The sequence below is a fragment of the Schistocerca americana genome, chromosome 8 (genome assembly GCF_021461395.2).
Source record: "Schistocerca americana isolate TAMUIC-IGC-003095 chromosome 8, iqSchAmer2.1, whole genome shotgun sequence".
In the NCBI taxonomy this organism is placed as follows: domain Eukaryota; kingdom Metazoa; phylum Arthropoda; class Insecta; order Orthoptera; family Acrididae; genus Schistocerca; species Schistocerca americana.
The window spans coordinates 430,840,434-430,865,658 of record NC_060126.1 but is presented as its reverse complement, the minus strand read 5'-3'; the positions used below and the strand labels follow the sequence as shown (position 1 = coordinate 430,865,658).

The following is a 25,225-nucleotide window of genomic DNA, read 5'->3' as shown; positions in this document are numbered from 1 at the left end:
CGCAGAATCGAAAAGTTACCCCAGCATTGGCAGACTGTTGTAAATAATGGAGAATATATTATTGATGACTGAAGTCTCTGTTATGTGTATCTGTTGAGTTTATTAAACTTACAGAAAAACGCTACGAACTTATGCGACAACCCAATTCTATGCAGCACTGTCTACAGAAGATACTGTGCAATTCTTGTACACAAAATTGATCTATATATTAATATTACAACTTAAAGAATGTATACAAGTTATAATTTTTTTGTAATAATAGAGTGACTAACATCAGCCGAAGTTGGAGGCTTACAACATTATTTAAACATTTGTGTGATTGTTTATACATGATGATTTCGCCAAATACACACAAACTGCGGGAAACGATCCCTGAGAGCAGAAGCAGCAAAAGCGGTCATTTGGACATAATAAGTTGTTATTAAGGACTCGCCTCCGCGACGATCCTGTAGCAAGGCATCACGCATGTCCTCTTGAGTGTGGGGCTAAAACACTTGTACAGGCACAGCATTCCCACTTGCTTCGTGCTCTCATGTATACTTTCAATCATTGAAACGTACACTGTCGAACATTTTTTGCCTCCTCCTTCATGTGGGTATACTTTTTCTAGTACCTTACCTGTTCGTTATCCCCTCGAGCGAGGAATCCGTGGCAGGTCGCATCAAACCAGTCAGGAGACTGATGATTAAAAAAAAAAAAAAATAAAAAAATAAAAAAAAATAAAAAATAAAAAAAAAATAATAATAAAAATTAAAATTTACTCTAATGGATCGTTACCTGCAGTTTGTCTCCTTTTAGCAAACTCATCCTGTATAGTAAATGCACGAAGGAACAGTTTCCCAACGTATGTCGCGGACTTTTTTTACGAGACATATGGTTCAGAAACAGATTTTGAATATCTAAAAGAAGTAATATCATCTACTTCTTGGCGTTAGAGTTGACAAAATCGCGTTATTTTTATTTTTGAAACTAGTTCACTGTTTCATAAATAATCCATTTGGCGTACATTAGTTAAGTGTAAACGAACGTGGGATGCTATTCCAACAAGTTCAGTCTGCGCTTTATGCTATGAAAAAGGAAACATTTGTCAGCGAATGCGAAATGGAATTATTCGCATCTTTCATCTTTTACAATTTACTTACACTTATTCAATGAAATATAGAAAAAAAGCAGTCACTTTTATTTTGTTTCCAACAGATGTGTCGGAAGATTATTCTTCCACCATTAGCTGAGCTTACTTAAAAATTAGTTAACACGGAAGTTTTTGCATCCACCATCTCCTGGGTAAGCTTACCGTATCATAAAACGTCATAAAAAGTAAGTGTGTCATGTAGATCCTACGATTTGAATAGCGCCGAAAGTGTGTCACAGGTTCCGCAGAAAATAGTACTTCTAAAAATATATACGTTAATTTTCAAATAAATTCAACTGATGTTGGAAGTGTATTCCTCCAAAACATTTGTTTCAAACGTAAATGAAGTGATAAATTGACCTAACCTACAATGATCAACTTTTAAGATAGATTCATTCTTCTATTGCGGTACTAGAGTGTACTCACGGGTCGAATATAAAACATGCAATTGGCTGAAGCGAGTGTCGGTGGTTCGTAGAATATATTACAAATGAATATAATAGTTTACACAGTATTGTAGAACAATGTCAAGAAGTTGACAACATGAAATGACAAGAAGAGACAGACTGCGAAATGTAATCTGATTTACAAGAGATTACAATTTTTTTTCCCAGACCAATAAGCACTTAAAATAAACCAGTTTCTAATGAAATGCTTGTAAATCACATACCGATATTAACGCCTAATAAACCAGTTTCTAATGAAATGCTTGTAAATCACATACCGATATTAACGCCTCGTTTCTGTGGCATGTGTAAACTTCCGTTCTAACTCGTCATTCAAATTCCCACCAAACAATTTGTTATTCTGCAGTAGTTAAAGGAATGGTTACACCGAGCGCCACAATACGTACCCTGTTGCCAACTTACTTTGCTATGGACTCAATGTTCCCAACAGGTCACGTAGCAAATTTTATGTTGGTAGACATGACGACACTCGTCATAAGCGTAATCTGCGGGAGTCGAGCAAATGGTGGCGAAGGGAGCGGTAGCGTCTGCGGAGCTGTCCGAGCGCTGGATGAAATCGCACTACGAGTCGCAGCCTGTTGAAGGGCTTGGAATGGACGACAACATATCCGGAAAGCGCGTGCTAACAAGGACTCTAGTAAGTAGACTCTTTTCCTGCTTTTCTTAGCATTCGTGTCAATGGATGGGGTTAATATTAAGTTTGAAGTACGCCGATAATTTTTGCAGTCGCCATCATGGCAATCGCGTAAGTCACGAACTCCCATGTAAACATTAAAGGTTGTTGCTAGGTGCTGACAGACTGTGGAATATTGATTCATATTACATGTTTATTAAGGCCAGTTTGATTTGTGTGGCCGCATTGGCTGCTTGAGAATCTCACTGTGTGTCACCAATATGCTAATAGTAAGTGGGTCAGGTTTTAAGACTACAGGTGTAAGGAATGTAAACAAAACTGAAAAGCATTGCAATAATTGGAAGCAGAGTGTTGCTGTTAGTTGCTATTAAACAATTGGCAGCGCTAAATTAGTTTTATGGCAGTTAGAACTGTGTGTTTGTGTAACACTTCTCCCAATGTTTTGAAAACATTGTCATCACTCATAGTTCGCAAAGTGTCAGTGTTAAAGGCGAACAAAATAATAATTGTTACGAGACATATGACATATTGTTTATTCACATTAATACCGCGCGCATTATTACATTATTTCTGTTTTCCACGTACGAAGAGTGCGCAGTTTGACAGCTTAAACATAACAAATGTCGAATTTGGGGAGATCGTAAAGAGAATGATCAAATAATTGTTGGATGATTTTTCTGCACTGAATGAAGAGCGCTTTCGTCTCTGTCGGTCAGCATTTTTATTCGTATTTTCATGTCTAAAGAGTGTAAACACGTGTGCAGTAAATCAAAAGCGCGGCGCATAAAACAGGTTTTGTTTTACTGCGACTGTACTCTCGTCTCCCAGAATACACAGTTAATCAAAATGGCGGCTGCAACTAAGAAGTGTGAGAGTACGCGCCCTGTGCCACAGCGAGAATACATTATTAGACCGGTACGTAGATCGCTTAATTAATAGTATCAGTTGAGTTGTGATGGCCATTGCCCGTTGCGTGTATGGTGTGCTTTCATGGCAGCTGAACTACTGTGTTTTCGAGATACAGTGCTGGATGCATCCTTGTGTGACGCTACTGGAACGCGCGGGGGAAGATGCTGGGTTGAGGATGTGGCTAACACGCTAATTGTATTAATTCAGCTCTATTTCGTTGTCTGTCACCATTTGAGGTTGGGCTATATTCTTAAGAGTGTTATATATGCTAGAGATTTTGACTATTTGCCTCTTCTATTTCTAGTTGGGTCGAGTGTTATTGATTATCGGCATGCGCCTTGTACCTGCATATTTGTTGCACATTTTCTGATAATAGCAATGTCATAACTCGATTCTCACTGTATGCTCTTCTGAAACGCTAGTTGGAAGTATAAATATGGTATTCCAGAAGTTTACGTGAACTGATACGATCTGCTGGCAGGTGTTGAGTTTTTCAATGCAGTCTCTTTTGTTGGTATGGTATATACCGGCGATTTGTTTTGAAATTCTGTGAATGCTTGAGGGCTTAACGAAAGCTTATTGTACTGTTGCTAAATATTTATTTGTTGCTTCTTGGCCCTTCGTTTCCCGTAGTGTCTGAAAGCCTTTTCCTTTTGTAGAGAGATAGGAAAGAAAGAAAGCACTACACAGATGATTGGGCTCTGGGCGATGAGGAAATTGAGGGCCGCCGATCATTTCGTCTGGAGGACAAGATGGAAACAGACAGGTTTCCGCAATGCTTTGTGAAAGAAATGCAGGGAGCAGGTAAGGAATGATTGCTATTGAATTTCTCACCATGACTAAAACTGTGGTTGTTGCTATAATGATCGTTGATGTTTTCAGATTTCAACTTAGCTTATCTGCAAAGGCATGGTTTCAACACTCCATTACTATTCAGAGATAAGGCTGGATTGGGTTTAAGGGTACCAAGTCCAAATTTCTCCGTAAATGATGTTCGTATGTGTGTTGGTATGTAAAGTGCTTTTCTATTGATTTATTTATGTCTGTGATAAGATTTTCTAATTTTACAAGTATCTCTTTTTCATAATACACACTAATACATTTATTTTCTGTAGTGTTAGGTGAATTTTCATTTCAAGACATAGACAGTAAGTTACTGTTTGGATAGGAATGTTATGCATTTAACAGCTTTGTTTTATTCCACATAGTATTTACCATACATGCCTGAGTTCGTGGTTTTAAGATTTGTATTGCTCAGTTGCAATGCTCCCATTTGAGAAATGTAATGTAAATGTGTTGCTCTCCACAGGATCGAGGCGCATATTAGATGTAATGGACGTTAACACACAGAAGAATGTAGAGATGACAATGAAGGAATGGCAGCGCTATTATGATGATCCCAAAAAAGAAAAACTTCTGAATGTAATTTCATTAGAATTCAGCCACACCAAACTAGAAAATTATATTCAGACTCCTACTGTTGTAAGTATACTTTTTAATGTCAGTTACACATCCTTGCAATTTTTAAAATTCAAAATTAATTTAATGTGTCAGTAACTTTACTCGCTATGGGACCCACAACCATGACAAAATTTCTTGTATCATATTGGTTTGCTGTACTGGCTGTTACTTTTTCAATCAAACTATCCTGTATTTTGTATTATTCACTACTATGCAACGTGAGCTCTGTAACCATCGTTAATTGTAATGTATAAACCATTAAATTCACACACTTGGTTTACAGCCAGTATACTTGTTAACATTGCTCAAATGTGAACCAACTAATGTTTAGTAGCAATAATACGCGACAGATATTGGAAGTATTTTTCATGTTGTCATTGTTGATTTATGGAAGTTAGTATTAACATCCCAGACCCTGTAATTTCAGATTTAGATATATTTGTTTCCTAATAAAATTAAAGTTAACTGTAAATCGTGGGGTCGACAGAAGTGTCCGATCCCACGCGTCGGCTTTGACCCGTGACGTAAGGGTGTTGTCGTGTGTGACGTCATGACAGTGCGGAGTTTGCTTTGAGTGTGGCTGTCTCCAGTTCTGTTTTATCTTATTTTATTTACTTTTCTGATCTGTTCGTTCTATCTCGTGAGATTTTTTTTAAAATTTAAAAACACTTATTACTTATTTTAATTATCTGTTTCCTCCAATTTCTGTTTTAGTTTATTATACTTATCTTTCTGATCTGTTCGTTCTATCCCGTGAGATTCTTTTTTTAAAAAGACAAAAAACACTAATCAGCTACTGAAGCATCTTTATCTTCTATGGGTTGTAGGGGTTACGACCCCTGGGGAGGTGGGTGGGTATTCATGCATGGCTGTCTTCACTTACACGTTGTAGCTACGCAAGGCGTCTAAATTTGTTTATATTTAGTTTGCCCCCCCACCCAAAACACCCCATTTCCCGCGCTTGTCCCGTTAGTGTCATTAGGCTTCTTGTGGAAACTGTGTGTGTTTGATTTTGTTTCCGCCATGTTTGTGGCGTCATGGGGCAAAGCAGACGGGTGGGATCGGACGCTTCCGTATTTCCAAATCGTGTAGCAAATGTTGAATTAGTATTTAATATTGTGTACTGTTTGTGTCACTCTCTGTGGTCTTTTTCTTGTATGTTTTCAAAAGTCACATTTTAAAGCAATATTTTTTTTATTTTCATGTTTGTATTTATCTTCAGGTTTGAGATTTCAAATATGAAGCTATATATATCTATTGTTTTCCAGGTACGTCAAATTGACTGGGTTGATTGCGTTTGGCCCCGTCATCTTAAAGAGGCTCAAACAGAATCGACTAATGTGCTTGATGAGATGATGTATCCCAAGGTGCAGAAGTATTGCCTCATGTCTGTGAAAGGGTGCTACACAGACTTCCATGTTGACTTCGGTGGAACTTCTGTTTGGTACCATATACTCAAAGGGAGTAAGGTAAATATTTTGAAAACTATGGTATAAATTATTTATCAGTAAGTTTGGTGTGATTATCTTATATGCTTCATATTCATTTCAAATGCGGAGTATCAAATGAACTTGATGTCCCCCTAAATATTCAAAGAAGCCATGGTTCTACTGAGACTGCTTTCTTATAAAAATATTTTGACACTACTGGCTAAATTTAACCCAATGTTCATCATGATGTGTGGAAATGCCTATAATCTTTCATGTGGCACTGATCGATGTAAATTGTCAAAAATAAAATCCATTTTGTTTGGCCATTTACAGCAAACAAATATTTCAGAGGGCTTCCTGTTGGGACTTAACAAGGGAATGCCATTGTTAAATTTGCTCATTTTGATTTTTCTTTCTAATAAAAATTGTTAAGCTACAGGTAAATGTCAAGTTGTGATACCGTGTCTGGGTGGAAATTTGTTATTTTCATTGTTATTGTGTTGTTTCTTACAGCTTTATTCAGAAAATGAGGCGCTAGCATACTTTATTGATATCTTAAAATGTTTTTTCATTGTACCCTCTGTTGACTTCCTACTAATTTTTGTGTGGCTTTCATAATTTCCATTTAGCCATCTTTATTCCAGCTTGATGCCACACTGAAGAGCGAAACAAATTGGTACTCCTGCCTAATATCTTGTAGGGCTCCTGCGAGTACGCACAAGTGCCGCAGCATGACGTGGCATGGGCTCAACTAATGCCTGAAGTAGTGCTGGAGGGAATTGACACAATGAATCCTGCAGGGCTGTCCATAAATCCTTAAGAATACTAGGAGGTGGATATCTCTCCTGAACACCACATTGCAAGGCATCCCAGATCTGCTCAGTAATGTTCATGTCTGGGGAGTTTGGTGGCCAGCAAAAGTGTTTAAACTGGGAAGAAAGTTCACTCAGTAGCAATTCTGGACATGTGGGGTGTTGCACTGTCATGCTGGAATTGGCAAAGTCCATTGGAGTGCCCAATGGACGTGTCATCTGTCAGAGTCATTTCTAGAAATATCAGGGGTCGCATATTGCTCGAACTGTACACATCCCACACCATTACAGAGCTTCCACCAGCTTGAACAGTTCCCTGCTGACATGCAGGGTCCATGGATTCATGAAATTTTCTCCTCACCCGTGCACATCCATCCGCTCAATACAATTTGAAATGAGACTCGTCCAACCAGGCAATACGTTTCCAGTCATCAACAGTTTAATGTCGTCGTTGACAGGTGCAGGTGACGCATAAAGCTTTTGTGTCGTGCAGTCATCAAGGGTACATGGGTGGGCCTTCGGCTCCAAAAGCTAACCCTTGTTGATGGCCCAACATTGAAATTTCCACCCTTCGGCTCCAAAAGCTAACCCTTGTTGATGGCCCAACATTGAAATTTCCACCCTTCGGCTCCAAAAGCTAACCCTTGTTGATGGCCCAACATTGAAATTTCCACCCTTCGGCTCCAAAAGCTAACCCTTGTTGATGGCCCAACATTGAAATTTGCAGCAGTTTGTGGAAGGGTTGCAGTTCTGTCTCATTGAACGATTCTCTTCAGTTGTTGTTGGTCCCATTCTTGCAGGATCTTTTTCAGACTACAGCCATGTCAGAGATTTGATGTTTTGCCAGATTCCTGCTATTTATCGTACACTCGTGAAATGATCATATGGGAAAATCCCCACTTCATCGCTAACTTGGAGATGCTGTGTCCCATTGCTCGTGCGCCGAATATAACACCACATTCAGACTCGCTTAAATCTTGACAACCTGCCATTGTAGCAGCAATAACTGATCTAACAATTGCACCAGGCACTTGTCCTTTACAGGCATTGTCTATGACAGTGCTGTATTCTGCCTGTTTACATACCTCTGTATTTGAATATGCGTTCCTAGACCAGTTTCTTTGGTGCTTCAGTTTATATGTGGAATAAAAGTAATTAACTTTCAGTGTTGCTTCTACAATTTCTGTTTAGCCATCTTTATTCCAACTTGATATGTTGAACGATAATACAGTATGTGATTGAATTCTGCCTGAATTACTGTTGAATAAGAGAATAAATTTTGCTTTGTGTGTGTTTCAGATATTTTGGCTGATACCTCCTACAGAACGCAACCTGCAACTGTATGAGCAGTGGGTGCTGTCTGGAAAACAGGGAGACGTCTTCTTTGGTGATACTGTGGACAAGTGTGGTCGTGTCACCCTTACTGCAGGAAATACTTTCTTCATTCCCACTGGCTGGATACATGCTGTTTACACACCTGTAGATTCCCTTGTTTTTGGCGGAAATTTTCTTCACTCGTTTGGTATTGAAAAACAACTAAAAACTGCTCAAGTTGAGGACACAACACATGTGAGTGAATCTGTTTTGTTTTAAGTAGCTCTTTTTGTAGTTCTAGGACTGATGTAAAAGGAAAGTCAAAATATGAATTGAAGAATCTTTGGTTATGGATATCAGCTGTTTTAAAATTCTTTTAACTGAAAATTTTTTGTGCATAGCTGACAAATGGATTATTTCTGCTCATGTTTTGTGCAGTCCGCAGAAACATACATGTTGCATTTCAGAAATTAGGCAATTTACATTTCTGGAAGCAAATAAAGTTAGGAAAAAAGTTCCAGTTTGTAATACACATTCTAATGCAAAACTGACAGCACACTTACAGAGCCAAAGATCTGATCACTTGACAAAAGAGAAATTTAGCACGGAGGAAAAGGTTGTTCCAAAAATTCTGGGCGACTTTCCTTCCCAATGCGTGGATGTTTATGTTTCGTTCATCGACTTCCTCTGTGGCATAAATTAATGTTGTTCCGGAAACAATTGCTCATTCGCATACTGTTGACTACCACCCAGCAGACAGATGCTTCTTATATTTTCAGTTAACAGGCAGTGTAAGAAGTTGTGGAGGAAATTTCTTGTCTGGCATTCAGTGTTTCCATAAGGAAAATAAATTACTTAATTTTCTATGTAGTTATTTATAAATTGGCAATGTGGACAGGGTAGATTGCTACTCACCATGTAAAGGACGTGTTGAGTTCCAGGCAGGCACAATGGAAAAAATGCAAAAAAATATTCAGGCTTTTGACTAAGTCCTTCATTTAGACATAGTAAACTCTCCCTCAAACATGGCCAATGACATCTCTGGCTGCTAAGGCCCATATGTGTCTGATGTGAGTAGAAATCTAGCTGGAGTGGGTAGTGGGGGTTCAGAAGAGGTGCAGGGTGGTTTGGGAGAGGGATAACGCTGTGGGAGTGGGAGGAAGGGGGGGGGGAGATGACTATCCCCTTCCCTGCTCCCAGTCCAGTACTGCACATGCCTTCTATCTCACCAACACACCTGCATAGTCTTTCCCCTTCTTTGCTTCTCTCCCTTTCCTACCTCATTGCAACTGAGCTCAAATTTCTTTAGTTGTGGTACTAGATGGAATCCAGAACGTGCCAAGCCTGACTGTGTTTGGGTGTTACCAACAATTTGTGCATCAGATCTTTGTATTGGAAAAGAGCCTTTGTGGACATGAGCAGTTTCTCAATGAAAGATGATATTGTTTTTATTCTTTTACAATCTGGGACTATTCTGATGTTTCTCATCTTGTTGGTACAGAAAATTTGAGTCATGTCCACCACTTATTGTCTTATTCCTTACACACAATCCTAGAAAAGCAAAGCTGTAGTCTTTGTTGTGAATTTTGCCTCTTTTGTATGGGACCACTGGCTTCCCACCGTACGTACTGATTTCTGTTACATAGCTATTGGCACACGTCTCTATAGTAATAGTGGCATAAGAAACAATTAGGAATCCTTTTAAAACAGTCAAATATTTGGTGGAAGCTTAACTTTTGCATTTGCTTTTGATCAGAGTATAACAAATGCAGCAGACAATTTCTACAAAGCTATCTCATAGTTAATATAAAACAGTGTAGTCATTCTCCTAAATGACCTTGTAGATAGTGTCGGAAGATCCATGCGGACTTTCGCGAATGATGCTGTAGTATACAGAGAAGTTGCAGCATTAGAAAATTGCAGCGAAATGCAGGAAGATCTGCAGCGGATAGGCACTTGGTGCAGGGAGTGACAACTGACCCTTAACATAGACAAATGTAATATATTGCGAATACATAGAAAGAAGGATCCTTTATTGTATGATTATATGATAGCAGAACAAACACTGGTAGCAGTTACGTCTGTAAAAATCTGGGAGTATGCGTACGGAACGATTTGAAGTGGAATGATCATATAGAATTAATTGTTGGCAAGGCGGGTGCTATATTGAGATTCATTGGGAGAGTCCTTAGAAAATGTCCGTCAACAAAGGAAGTGGCTTACAAAACACTCGTTCGACCTATACTTGAGTATTGCTCATCCGTGTGGGATCTGTACAAGGTCGGGTTGACAGAGGAGATAGAGAAGATCCAAAGAAGAGCGGCACATTTCGTCACAGGGCTATTTGGTAAGCGTGATAGTGTTACGGAGATGTTTAGCAAACTCAAGTGGCAGACTCTGCAAGAGAGGTGTTCTGCATCACAGTGTAGCTTGCTGTCCAGGTTTCGAAAGGGAGCGTGTTTCGAGAGGGAGCATTTCTGGATGAGGTATCAAATATATTGCTTCCCCCTACTTATACCTCCCGAGGAGATCACGAATGTAAAATTAGAGAGATTCGAGCGCGCACGGAGGCTTTCCGGCAGTCTTTCTTCCCGCGGACCATACGAGATTGGAACAGGAAAGGGAGGTAATGACAGTGGCACATAAAGTGCCCTCCGCCACACACCATTGGGTGGCTTGCGTAGTATAAATGTAGATGTAGACGCTATGGTATTGGCTATTTCACGTACCTTTATCTGTCAGTTGCCTGATAACTACAGTGCACTCTTTTTTTGTGTTTTCAAATCTGGTCATTGTTTTGCATGTGGTTTGCATCGCCTTCAAGAAATCTATGGCTGGATTCAGCCAACCTTTTCTTAAAAAATAAATTAGTAGACTCCTTACAAATGTCCACTAACTGTGGATCACTCTGTTTGCAGTAAATTGTCCAACAAAGTATTTTATGAGTATTCTTTAGGTAAAATTGTCACTTGAATATCATTCTTGTGCAAACAGAATTTCTTTAATGTAAACACTATCTTTGTATTAAGCTGGTATATTTTCTTCTTGCTGTCATACACAATATTTATCAAAAATATAACTACATATGCTGTGCCATAACAATGTTGATTGTGTTGATCATGTAGTCTCACTTCATAACAACTCTAATTATAAATCATTACTCCTGGCTTGACCTATATTGTATGTATGAACAATGTACTGAAATGATTTACTGGATCAAACACACATAAATACATTTTAATTGTACATGATGTGCAAAAATGTAAAATGTTGTTTAAATGATGATTTGCTTTTGCACCTTAGTCTTCTCATGAACAGTCGCTTTTGCTTTCTTTTTTGCTCCTTGCTTGTTTTTCCGTATCTGGTCCCTTTTTGATTGTTCATAATCTGTATCTTCTTCTAATTAGTCTTTTAAAGAGAATGCAAAAGTACATCCATAAAATATATTTGCTTGCAGATCTTTCCAGCAATTAATATTACTGTATGTTATTAAACACTGTGTTTTGACAAAGGTTTATAGTGCATCTCCTTGTATTCTAAACAGTTTCTAGACTTGCTTTTCTCTTAAACCAGAATTTTTGTGACGTGTAGTTTCTTTGCAAAGGACTGCATTTAAAGGTTAAGGGTCTCTATAATAATCGTTACCTTTTGATGCTGTATTGAAATTATTTAATAGCTGTTGAGTGTTGCAGATTCTTTAGGGAACTTTAGCCTATGGTTAACCCTTTCGCTGCTGTCAGCTTGTATACACATCCTGCTATACTGCTCCCAGGTGCTGTGGATGAATGTATGCCCACCACTTGGGTTTTCCTACAATGCTGTGAACATCTGTATGTGTCCTGAACAGCTGACTCATTGCTGCAGACGAATTGCTTCCATATCTTGGGCAATAAAAAAGTTTCGACTTTTATCATCTAATATATGATGCCTTATTGTGTGCTATCATTTGCAGAAAAGCTCGTTTAAATATCTTGAATCATTTGAGATATCTCGATTGATATGACCATATGATTTGCGATGTGCGAGGATGTGAATCGGCATGTCTCTTGTGTCCATCCATCAGATATGAAACCTAATAACTGGATGGTGAAATAAGATACCATTCTGCTATCAGTTTAAATAAAATTTTGATCACTTGTCTAAATTTCATTCAGTGTAATGTATGATCTAAAATCAACCATACACAAAGCTTATGCAATATATGTTTATCCCAGCAAAATATTTTGTGCAATGTTTTACTTAATGTGGTGCAGTGCAGTAACGAAGATACCAGACTGTGTGACGTGCAAAAATCGATTATTTTCACCTAAAGTATAAGTATTTCATATCGGCTGAACACAAAATCTCTCAGCAGAGGCACCACCATTTGACGAACAGTGCAGCCCTAACAAAACTCGCCCTCTGCATGGAGTGGAGAGAGTACATCTGTAGCAGCGAAAGGGTTAATATCAATTGTCTTAATAAGAAATATAAACCTATGTAATTTTGCAGGTGCCCCAAAAATTCAGGTACCCATTCTTCACAGAAATGTTGTGGTATGTACTGGAGCGTTATGTACATTGTTTATTAGGAAGATCACATTTGGATGAAGGAGCTGGCGTACAGAATGATACAAAGTTTGATCCTGACAAACACATTCATCTAACCCCTCAGGTATGTATTTTCGCAATATCTTAGCAATTTTATGAAATTTCTTTTGTCAAAATAGAATTGTTGGGTGGAACATAACAGTAATTTTGCTAAGATAAACTAATCGTTTTGTAAACAAGCTGTGATGTAAGAACTGCATGATATTAAATTATGGGGAACCTTATCTATGAGAAAGAAAATTCGTTTTCATTGCACAGAAACAGGTAGTAAGAGTATTACGTGGTGCCCATATTGAGAACTATTATTTAATGTGTTGTATTTGATGACTAATCGCTAGTCATCATATAAAAAAAAATGGGGCTGAGCAGTTATTTAGAGTGGCAGTAAATGTTAAGGAAGGCAAATCACAACAACAGAAAAAACTTTGTGGACTTTCATAATCTATACCCATTACCTCTAACACACTTCTTTCACATTCTACATTTGTCTAAAATTGACATTTTTTGCTGTTTATGTTGATAAGAGTCTTTACACTTTCTTGTTACATTTAGACAATTGTAATCATACCGTCTGAAATGATAAATCTGCAATGAGGTGTGTGTGCTGAAAACACAAATTTCATGAATTCTGCAGGCTAAGATCTACCAATTGCTATGTTAACTACATTCTTATACATTCATAGAATTGGCCCCAAAAACAATGTATTTTCCCCTCGTACTGTGCTTTGCTTACTCTCTTAACAACTTTTCTCCTTCTCATCCCATCCGGTAAGTCTCCCATGACCCCGGGTTCCGGGTGACTTCTAAACTGTATCCCTTTCCCTAAACCCTTCATTCCTTTTCCTTCACCTCTCTTCCTTCCCCTTCGACTCTTCTGCCGCCACTAGGAGAGCAGATTTTTTTAAATCTCTACATTTGCATTATATTGTCTGTTAGCAGCTAGCACTCTGAAATCATCACGTTAGTCATTAGTATTAACTTTTCCTGTGGTTAAAGAAAAAAGCCATTCCATATACATACCTGGTTGGCATTCTTTCCTTTTAAGTCCAATGATCGATCCCGCGTGGCAGATATTGCCAACGTAAGCATGTAGTTAATTGCATGAATTCCCCCTTCTGAAATTTACTTACACTTCGTATTCCATAGGTGTGTGTGTGTGTGTGTGTGTGTGTGTGTGTGTGTGTGTGTGTAGATTACATAAGTCTGATCCTTTCGAAGTATAGGCATTATGTCCATAAAGTTTTATGATAGTGATTGCATTCTAACATTTTCTGCCATTGTCAATAACTGCTCAATGCCGTTTTTTGTACATTCAAATTGACTGAAGCTTTTGTATGGCATAATCATACTGTCGCATGTGATTGAACTTACACTTCTGCAGCAGCTTTTTTTCCGAAACACAGGAATATATTATTGTATCACATCACCCATTATTAGTCAGTTAAAGCACACATGCCACATTGGAGAATGCTTCAGTGCTCATTAAGTGTAATGTTTTTTTCCACTAGACTTCGAAGATGTAAAAAGTATCACTCTGTGACAAAAATATTGTTGTACATTTTTTCCATATGCATTTAAAATCTCTTTTGGGTAGCAGTGTAAGTAAATTGTATTTCAGTTGCACCCTCATGACCTAGAGGATCACAGTATTTCCCAATATTTTATCATAGCTATCTTCAATGCCATGAGATGTATCTGGCGATTAATTTTTGACATCAGTCATGATGTTGAAGCAGCTCACATGCTTAAAGCGTCACATGTGTCGTAAGATGTGTACCCGGGCCGGTAAAACATGTTACTTGACAGCTCGCATTTAGTTGGCTATACTGCGATTGCAAGGTTGCAATAGCTGCCACTGCACACGCCCACAACTCTGAAGTACATTTTGTAAATGTAAGCTACGATCAACATTTATACGTAATTACAACAAAGAACATTTTTTCTGACAGTAGAGAGTACGAAGACAAAGACTAAGCGTTTGATAGTATATGAAACCAAGAAATAACAACACACGAATTTAATGAAAATATCTATGAAAAGTCGTTCCAAATTGTTATCATAATAGCTGCACGTAAAATGTCGTATAATAATGTAAACCTAAGCATACCGAAGAACACGCTGTCCACACTCATAGAAAAAAATAAAGCAAAACATGCATAGCCTACTGGAATGCAGAGAAAAAGAATTAATTCTGTATACATTTACTTTCACGATGTCAGTGGCACAATTCCATGCAGTTCTCCTTTACTGTCATCAGAATCTGCACCAAAACAGTCTTCATCATCATTGTCATTAAGAGAAAACATTAATTGTTCATTTTCATATATAATCGCATCTATAGCCTGTGCTTCTCTTATGAGTTTAGTCACATGGTCTACTTTCTTCCTCCATCAGGTAGCATCTACAGCAGCAAGACCTCCACGTAGCAGTCTTTCCACTTCTGTTATAGTGAAAGTCTTGTTGTTACTTCTAATGTATGCCTTGACTTCACTCCAAGCCAATTCAGATGGATTAAAATGGCAGTGATAATGCGGTAGCCTAATTGCCAAGTGACCCTGTTCACTTGCAATTTCATCTACATGTTTCGGCATAACAGGCTTATTTTGTTTTTTTATGAGTGAGTACAACAGCTTTGTCGTGTTCATGTCTGCAGCAATGTCTCTCACCTGCAACCACTGCACCGTAGTTTCTTTACGGTCACTAGTGCTGGGAGTTTCATCTAAAATCGCAGAATATTATGGGGCATTGTCCATCACAAACGGTCAGATCACTAAACTGGAGTAACAGATTCTTAAACCATTGTAGAAACCATGGGTGGTCCATAGCCTCATGATAGTCACTGGTTTTTCGCGATAGAAAAACTAAAAGTCCTTCAGGCACATAGCTGTTTGAAGATCCTGTATGGGCCACAATTAATCTGGATCCTCTTCCTGTTGGCTGATGGCCACTGTGCAGCTGGTTCTCCAGCATTGGCCCAGATTTCGTCTAACCATATGACTGAGTGTATGTCCTTTCCTACGATTTTGTGTAAGAAAATGGTACAAGCTCCGACGACGTGAGATTTTTCAAGTAACTGTTTTCATCCATCTAACTGTTTAAAAATGGAAGCCCGTACTCTTTAATACCATCTTAAGTGATGTTTTCCCCCCTGAGGAACGTTAACTTTCTTTTAAAGAAATTAGCAACTTTGCTATTGGGGGGAGGGGGGGGGGTATCCTTTCCTTCTATAAATATCTATAACAGGACGAGGCAGCTTTTTTTTTTTTTTTTCTTTCCAAGAGTACTTTAAAACACCCTGTCATTTTTTTCCCTCCACAGGGGCTTTCTTCCACACAGTTTACTTCAGTATCTTGAAAGTCTTGAAGTACCACCCCCCCCCCCCCCTTCCTTGTAACTGTTCTTTGACTGAGTCCTACAGTTTGAGGTATGTTCTAAAACTTTATCGGCTAGAATCGACGCATGCCCATGAACAGAAACAAATTGTTTTTCTTGCTCATAAAACTCACGTGTCCTTCGTAGTAATTCCAAAGCCACAGCACAAAGGATTGTTGCTTGGTGAAATACATCGTTTTGCTGACATTGTTTAGTAAACAGAAACTGTAGTCAAGGTGGTAACACAACACGAAGGCAGGCTGTCACGCACTAACATACAATGTTTACATGGAAGCTGGCAACGGGGTAGTATCGACGGCAGAACCGGTTTTTGTTAGGTCCTGTTACTGGTTTAGAAGACGCAGTGCCTCACATTCCTCACTTGTTTTTCAGTTATATTGCCAACTTTATAGCGCTTGGGGAGTGACCTTGAAGTGACATGTTTCAGTGACACTGGTATAGATAAAACCAAAAAAAAAAAACACTTTATAATTGCAATTGTTTGTCAATATATGTAGTGTGTTAGGTAAATTGAACAAATAAGAGATGTGACTGGCAATAGTAAATTTTTTTTGATAAAACAGAACCATTACTGTACAGATGCAGGCTGTCACAAGTGTGTTGTTGTGGATAAAATAAAATTTTGTATCTGGGAGCTGTCAGCCGACCTACTGGTTCCATTAATTACACTTAATTGCAACAAATGTGGAGATTGACTACAGAAAATCTTTTTAGCTCATTTTGAAAATGATGAAATTTGGAAGTTCACTATTGCTTCAGGCATGATGACTTGCACCTTATTTAGTTATCTTAGAAAGATATTCCTTGTTGTTTTTACAGAAACATTTGGTTAAAAATGCCTCTGTCGAATTTCTTTTATCGTTAAAAGCGGCGCTAGTACTGAGAAATCCCAAATTCTATTATGAGACGGAACTTTCTTCAAACATAATGAATATTTTGGAGTTAATCGCACAGTAGAAATTACAAATAAATTAATAGAAGGTGTGGTAAGTTTTGTGCATATATTTACGTCTATGGGTCTGTATGTTAAAGAATCGTCTGGTGCTTTGGACAAGTCAGCTCATCAGAGAAATGTTTTCTTCCACGATTTTTCTTTTGGTGCATGTAAAATGCTTGACTCTCATATTTATTGTCTAGTTTTCATATTTTCAAGACTTTTTTAGAATTGCTTTGACACAGTGTGGAAAGAATATAGTTTCTGGAGAGTTGCGACACGATGGATACAGGTTCACAGCGGGTTGTAGAATTTTAATGTTATTTGTTCCTTCATGTGCATTTTTCTGCGTTACCATTTATGAAACATTTTTCACTGCAAAATATGAAAATGCTCTGCCATTGTTCCATCCCCACACTCCTTGCATTATGAATGACTGGTTTGAAAAGATTAGTTAGTACATATGTATGTGTGTGTTTGGCATTATTGTTATGACTTTCTGCTGCGAATATTCTCATGTCGGATATATCATCGGTCACCCGATCTCGTGTAGTGCTGCTACAGGAATGTAATTACTTGTCAAACTTTTGATTATTGAGAATTTCTGGATGCAACAATACATAAAATACAGGGAAGGCAATGACGTACCTGTAGTGGACTGTGTGTGGGGCATTGAAACATGTAACAGAAAACAGTATTCATACTAAGTTTTGAGCTGTTACACTTTTTCTAGTGAAAGTATACATTCACATTCACACTCCCATGGCCAGGGCAAAACTGATTATTGATTATCGATTATTGAAAGCTGTTATCTGTGCTGATGGCATTTGGGAGGAGTAAAGAAGGATGCATGAGACAAAAGGTGGGGGGGGGGGGGTTGGAGAATGGCGTGGGGCAGATCTTTCAACAAGCCACTCAATGGCTACACCATAAGACAAAAGGAGCTGAGATGGTAGAGCGTATAAGGAGACGGGAGAGGAGGGGAGACCGAGGTGGAGATAAGGGAAATGAGTGGAAAGGGGTAAAGAATGCTCGGGGGGGGGGGGGGGGGGGGAGAGAAAGGTAGTATACTCTTTGGATGGGAAAGGAGTGGCATGGCGAATGACTGAAGAGATACGGGTAAAGGTAAGATGAGGTAGTGGGAACCTGTTTAGTGGAGATTTAGGCCAAGGGAACTGCAAGAGTGCAGGATATGCTGGAGATAAAATTCGTACCTACATTGTTCAGAGAAACTTACAGAGGAGGAGTATTCAAATGGCCCATGTAGAGGAGCAGCTGTTGAAGTCATTTGTGTTGTGGTCCAGAATGTTTTGCAACTGGATGGTCAAGTTTGCAATTTGCCAGTTTTGATGATGGACATTCATGTGAGTAGACAGTTGGTTACTTACCATGCCCTTGTAGAATGCTGTACGCTAATTGCTGCCTAGCTGATGTCTGAGGGTTATGCTAAAAGCTTTTTATCAGAAATTCAGTTTTTTTTTAATTTACTGTATACATGTGACAACTTTTCAAAATACTCTCCATGAGCACCGGTATACGACTTCAAAAATGTCTCAGTCCAAGCTTCTTAAGGGAAGTCACTTGATCAGTGGTATATACTGTGACAGCTTCTTTATTGGATGAAAAATGCTGCCCACGAATTTTTTTCTTTAAGCTTCGAGAAGAGGAAGGAGTCACACGGATCCAGGCCAGGTGAATAGGGTGGGTGCTGGAACACTCTCACTCCTTCCTTTTCCAAAAAAGCCTTAGTTCTGGCAGCCGTGTGTTCTGAGGAATTGTTATGATGCAGAAGAAGGTTCTCACTCTTCAGCTTTGGATGTTGTAGCTCTCATGTGGTGTTGACTTTAGGCAAACATTCAATCACGTATGCGCGGCATTGACTGTTCAATAGCTCCAACTTCTCTAAACTTTAGTGGGTGGTTCTGCACCTGGAAAGTACTGTTCTCAGACTGCCCCTTCATTTTGGGGTCAAAGTGGTATCATAGTGGTACACCTATATTTCATCACCTATGGTTATAGTGAGAGTCTCTTTGCATTGCTCTAGTCGAATTTTGTTCACTTTCAAAAAGCTCCTGAGTCCTGGAAAATTCTTGAAACTAATTTCCAATGGTGGTCCTAGTAGGAGAAAAGTCATCAAAACACATAACAGAGAAGAATGGCATTCTTTTGCACTTAAACTTCCTTTTTGTTGTCATTGCACAAAAACTTCATCATAGATCTACAGTGTAACCCTGCATTAACACTTTTCAAGGGACTTTAAAAAAAATGGTGTAAAATGTGGGAAATAAGGTTTTAATCTGTGAAAGTTAGATATGGGATACTCCCTGCATTTTCGCCCTTTATGTATGATATATGTACATAACAGGCATCAAAAGACTTGTCAGAGACTTTTTTATATTCAGATAAAGGTTTATTATGTAATGAAAACAGCTGATGTAACTGGAACTGATAACTGTCTGGGAAGTAGGAACATTTGACTCAATTTCATATGTCATAATCATTGTTTTTAAAGCCTGCAGCTGTCATTCATTATTTAAAGAATGAAATACTGCACTAGTTATGTATTTTTTCATGCTTAGCATGGCACGTTTCGAGAATTTTTTATTGTTGTCAAATATATACAGAAGTATTTTATGCGGTGGTTGAATGTGTTATTCTGCATCCCTTGTACTGTAGTTGCCTTTAGAGTTTATTAGGTACTGTGCTTCCTCAGTTACGTGTAAAACCACGCACGTGCAAACTGACACTGATATTGTTTGTTTGTGTAACATCACAAAAAATACATATGTAAATACTGCACTTGACAACAAGAATAAATTCTCGAGACACATTTTGCTCAGCATGAAAAAAATACATAAATTGTGCTGTGTTTAAACTAAAAACTTTTGAGCAGTGTAAAATGAATGACAGTGTCAAGTAGTGCTACAAAACACATGATTTTCATACCAACAAGGAAGATCAAAGAGTGTCTTAGATCAGAAAAAGGAGAAAAGGGGCCATATGCAATGTCGGGAATATACTGTATACCGTGCATATGCGGAAAAGTTTGTCGGAATGACTGGACGACCAATCAACACCAGGATCAGAACATCAGCGACATTGCAGGTTGGGGCAGGTGGAGAAATCGGCCGTGGCAGAGCACTCACTGAGTGAGACTGACCACGTAATAAAATTCACCGACACAGAAGTTCTGGCTGTGGAGAAGCACTATCACACGCTTGTTTAGAGAAGCTGTAGAAATACAAAAACACGCGAACAGTTTCAACAGGAAAGAGGAAAGCCTTCAGTAAACAGATCCTGGCTTCCCGTACTGCAGCGAACAACCGTCGCAGGTAGCAAGAGGAGAACTGCACTAGAAATGACGGAGGAGAAGCCCTCGGACATTGGTGCACCAGGTACATATAGTCTGCGGCCGCGAGCTTGGCTCCAGTTCACCACTGGCAATGGAGGGTGAAGCTTTGACAATGCCAGCCACTCGTGCTGGCGAAACATCAGTAAAATCATTAGATGAACATCGGCCGAAGAACCCGAGACAGAAGCCAATAGGCAGTTTGTCTACAAGTGGTCACGAAAGCCTTAACAATTTTGTTTTTACATTAAGTATGGTTCGACAAAGGTGTTACAGTGATAACAACAATCAAGAAACTGTGTGTTTGCGCAGTAGAGACAGTTTGGAAATGGCTGTGATTGGTCATGATATATTTATTAGAACAAACTAGTTACTCCCATCAGCCACCACACCAAGCAGAGGGTGGCAGCGGTGAGAGATAAGGCACAAGTTGTTCCAACTTTTACATATTTACTGGTTCAAATTCGTTGAATAGAGTGCCTTGGTGTTATGGAATTTAACCATGTAATATTTGTAAACACCGCTGGACGGCCAACATCATGCCAGCGTATTATTTTCTCCACAAACATTTTTTGTAATGCGTAAATCATGGGAAAATTCTAAATATGTTGAACGCAAAATTGGTGAAAATGAACATTTTATGGGCATAGGAAATTTGATGGGAATTATGATAAATGTCGTAAACGGTGGGAAAACGTTAATTCCGAGAATGTTAAAGTGGCGTTATACTGTATGTTGCACTGTGTCAGAAAGCAGAGCTACAAAGTCAGTGTGAATACAGTTCTCTGTTATGTGTTTCTATTCTCCACACATCAGTCATCTGTAGAGGAGTGATTGCCTTTCCCTTATTTTATGTGTTGACTAAAATAAGATTTCCAATGGCAGTGGACTATATAGAAGAAAAGATAGGCCCTCTTTTCTTCGATGCCGTGGTGCAAAGAAAAGAAAACCAGTGGCACAACAGGACATTAAGTGTAAAGGTCCACCTTTTCTGCATTGGAAACACAATATTCAACCAAGTGAAATTGATAAAATACGTGTCAAACATGGTACAGGTGCCGGGGTCACAGTTAATTGTTAATAGAGGAACACTTCAGGAGTTTTTTCAGTACAACCGAGATTCAGAGTATTCATAAAAACCACCCTATCTTGGCACAAATGAAATGCTCTTTTGATGTACTTTCCACTTAAATCAAATGGCTCCAAGCACTATGGGACTTAACATCTGAGGTCATCAGTCCCCTAGACTTAGAACTACTTAAACCTAACTAACCTGAGCACATCACACACATCCATGCCCGAGGCAGGATTCGAACCTGCCACCATGGCAGCAGCGCGGTTCCGGACTGAAGCGCCTAGAACCGCTCGGCCACAGCGGCCTACTATCCACTTAAGATGCACAAAGTTGTGCAGGTGGCCTGTGACCATGTTGTAGTTAGATCCCATCAACATGCAAATCCATTGTGAATCGAATGGGAATCCATGCGGGGAAAACAACATTCTTTTTGCGAAACACTGAGAAAATTTGGAGAACAGGCATTTGCAGCTGTCTGCAGGACGATTCTACTGCCGCCAATTTACGTTTCACGAAAGGACTACAAAGACGAGCTTAGAGAAATTGGGCTCTTACAGAGGCGTATAGACAGTTGACACCTCACTCCACTTGCAAGTGGGATAGGAAAGGGAATGATATGGTGGTGCATGGTACTCTCCACCATATACCATACGTTGGCTAGTGGAGTATGTATGTAGATGTAAGACTAGCAGAACACTGCTTGTCACATGATTGTACCTGTCATTCTGGAAACTTTTTTTTTTGCGAACCTCAGCGACTTCATGATGTAAGGTGCAATCAAAATGCGGTTCTTGATTGTGCTGTTAATCTTGATGTAGTATAGATTTGTATTTTATCTAGAATGAGTGGAGTGTACGCTCTTTCAAAACTGACAGACTGAAAACATTTTGCTGGTCTAGGAATTGAATGTAGACCATTACCTATTGCTGGCAGTGAGCTATCCGTATACTACTCACCAATGCTGTGATTTTGGTTTTTGAGTCATTCTCCAATAGCGCAATTGGTCAGAACATTTTGTGAAAAATTTGAAGCCCTAATCTGGCCCTCAATTAAAGACTGCGAGGAAGTTCAGTTATACTGTAGTCCAAACTTACCATGTATGTGATATTCAAGGAATGTTAAAATTATTCTGTTCTGCGAGTTGGTATGTGATTAATTTTTCCATAACCTCTGATTTTTTTTTTAAAAAAAGAAGAAGCTATATACAAGATGCATTGGAATTATTGCTAGAAAGCAGCGTGGCTTGATGACTAAATGTCGGTCAACAAAAATCGGATGTGTGGGATTCAGTCTTTGGTGGACCCCATGATTTCTTCTGTTGTTTATCATTTCTTTCATTATTTGCTCTGCTCTTGTTAAACTGAAAAATATGAACTGCTATCTGCTATAACATTAATCAATCCAACTACGAACTTGTCCTCGTATTTTACAACAATGTGTTTTGTTCACCAGGTTACAGTTATTAACTGGATAGAATACAATCAGGAAGTCGAGGAGTATGGCGTTTACTTGAGTGCTGCTATCTGCTGCCTTTTGTATTACATTGTTGAACAGAGTGAACTGATTTGGTAGGCTCCCTACTTGGTAATTGCTGTCTTGTCTCTTGCAAGTTTTTGTGACACACTGATCAGGATGCATCAAGATGTCGTGGCTTCATATCTCAGTGTGATTAAACTAATATAATAATATAATAGTGCTATGATTGCACTAAATATTCATGTCACCTATATCACCAAGAACATTTTTGTATTATTTCCCGCATTGGATATTTGGAATAAATGACTGAAGTAATTAGGCACACTTTAGATGAGAATTTGAAAGAAACTACTGAAGTCTCTCTCTGTTTGTCATTAGCATTATGTCTCCGTAATGTGCGAGGGTTTTGCTGTGGTTGATTGAGAATTTGTGGCAATTTTCCATTTTTTTAGGAGCTCCATGGTCTGAAGGCAATTGTAATGTTCCTGCATTCGTTACCTACGAATAAAAAGAATGTGCCTGAACTGATAAGGGATCCTATTGCATTAATTAAAGATGTGAGGACTCTTGTTGAAAGGCATAGGAATGACAATCCTGAAGCTGCTGTTACTGGAAAGTGCATTCTACAGAGGCCTGATGATAGCTTTAAGGTGAGTAATAATTCTTAATATTATAACTTGTCAACATCATGAATGAAAATTTAGGGCTCACTTTCACTTATGTTCTGGTTCTGTGTGTCATTTTATACTTCTCATGTTTGGGCGTTGGAAACAATTGCATTTAAAATAAATACATTATTGATTTATCTACAGATTAACTTGCGTATGGAGTTAAAATAATATGCACTCAGATTGTAATTCAGTGATTTTCTTTACTTAAACCATTTCACCAGTTAATGACATAAAGGTCTGTAAAAGAGTTTGCTCCAGTGTCCGGTATTTTATTTATAAATGTCCATCTTGATCACCTATACTACACAATTCACTATGGCCAGTTTTTGCATGCTACTGTCATCAGATCTCTTACAAAATAGAAGAAACACTAAAGTGACAAAAATAATTTCAATTGGCCCAGGCCAAAATATACAGAAAATCTAAGAATACATATAACATTGCTGACTGCCATACATACCATTAGTAGTAGTCTGATAAGTATGTCAAAGGCAAACATTCTGTACATGTAGGTATACACCTTACTTTGTAACAGATCTGATGATGGCAATAAACTGAAATTGGCTGTTTGTGAACTGCTTGATGTACGTGAAGAAGATAGACATTTGTGAATGCACCATTTCAGTCAATGAAAATTGTACCATTATAGTAATTGTGCCAAGTGAGTATTGCATAAATAAACAACAGGAATTGTTTCATTGTGGGCTGAAAGATACTTATCAGTGCACACAAGGTTCAAGAGGTTTTGTTTCATCAGCTTGATTTACACTCGACAAGTGTATGTAAATAGCGAATAAAAAAAGTCAGCAGAAAGGTGATTTGGAGAGAGAAGAAAGGCATCAAAACTTGCAGGGCCCTGCAGAATAATTATATGGGTTTGTTTGTGAAATTTATTGTGGTATTTAAGAATAGCCTGCTGTTTATGTTTTTTGATTTCAAAACCAATCTTTTGAACAATTGGTGGTCATACTCCAAGATCAAATTATGCTGAATGAGAACATTGGAATGTACCTTTAATAAGTAGGTAGGACCATTGTGGTCTGGTTGTAGTCTTCTACGTAAATATAATCTACAGTAATGTCACTGATAACCAAACAGGATGTTTCATAATTAGGCACAGTATTAAATATGAAGAAAAATTCTAACACACTGAGCTGTTTTGAGGATTTTATGAAATGCACTTTAATATGGGTGTTCCACATATCTTTCTTATGGTAGTATATTTTTCCATGTCTGCAGAGAATACTTCTCAAAAACTAAGTTACTCATTTTGTAATACCAATCTTAAAATTAACTATTGCACAGAAAATGTAGTATGATTGAACAAAGTGCACAGAATAGCCATAATTCTAAATTACAAGTCAACAATGTATAAAATTAATTACAGCAATTGTCATGTGTAATGGATAAGCAGGGTGAAAATTTAATATTAGATACAAAGAATACGTAACAAAAGTGAAAACAACCACTCCACATTCAATATGTATCCTAAAGAAGAATGGCACTCTACAGTAGACGTAGCAGTGATCTTTGAGTGCTTCGTCAATTGGGAAAGGGGAGCTATGTGAACATTTGAGTA

At 38.4% G+C, this 25,225-nt stretch overlaps 1 protein-coding gene across 3 annotated transcripts in view; it reads left to right on the top strand.

The window, feature by feature from the left end:
• Positions 1-2,103: 2,103 nt before the first annotated feature.
• The window catches only part of LOC124546003 (jmjC domain-containing histone demethylation protein 1), a 127,909-nt gene continuing 104,787 nt past the window's right edge, over positions 2,104-25,225 (top strand). For 2 of the 3 annotated variants that reach the window (XM_047124976.1, XM_047124974.1), the window contains exons 1-8: positions 2,104-2,236; positions 3,802-3,946; positions 4,025-4,150; positions 4,452-4,624; positions 5,872-6,072; positions 8,145-8,414; positions 12,651-12,812; positions 23,428-23,625. In XM_047124976.1, coding sequence (XP_046980932.1) covers positions 2,150-2,236; positions 3,802-3,946; positions 4,025-4,150; positions 4,452-4,624; positions 5,872-6,072; positions 8,145-8,414; positions 12,651-12,812; positions 23,428-23,625 — 1,362 coding nt within the window. In that variant the 5' untranslated portion in view covers positions 2,104-2,149. Of the gene's footprint in view, positions 2,237-3,079; positions 3,149-3,801; positions 3,947-4,024; positions 4,151-4,451; positions 4,625-5,871; positions 6,073-8,144; positions 8,415-12,650; positions 12,813-23,427; positions 23,626-25,225 lie in introns of those variants that run through there. The other variant, XM_047124975.1, reaches the window with a different exon arrangement.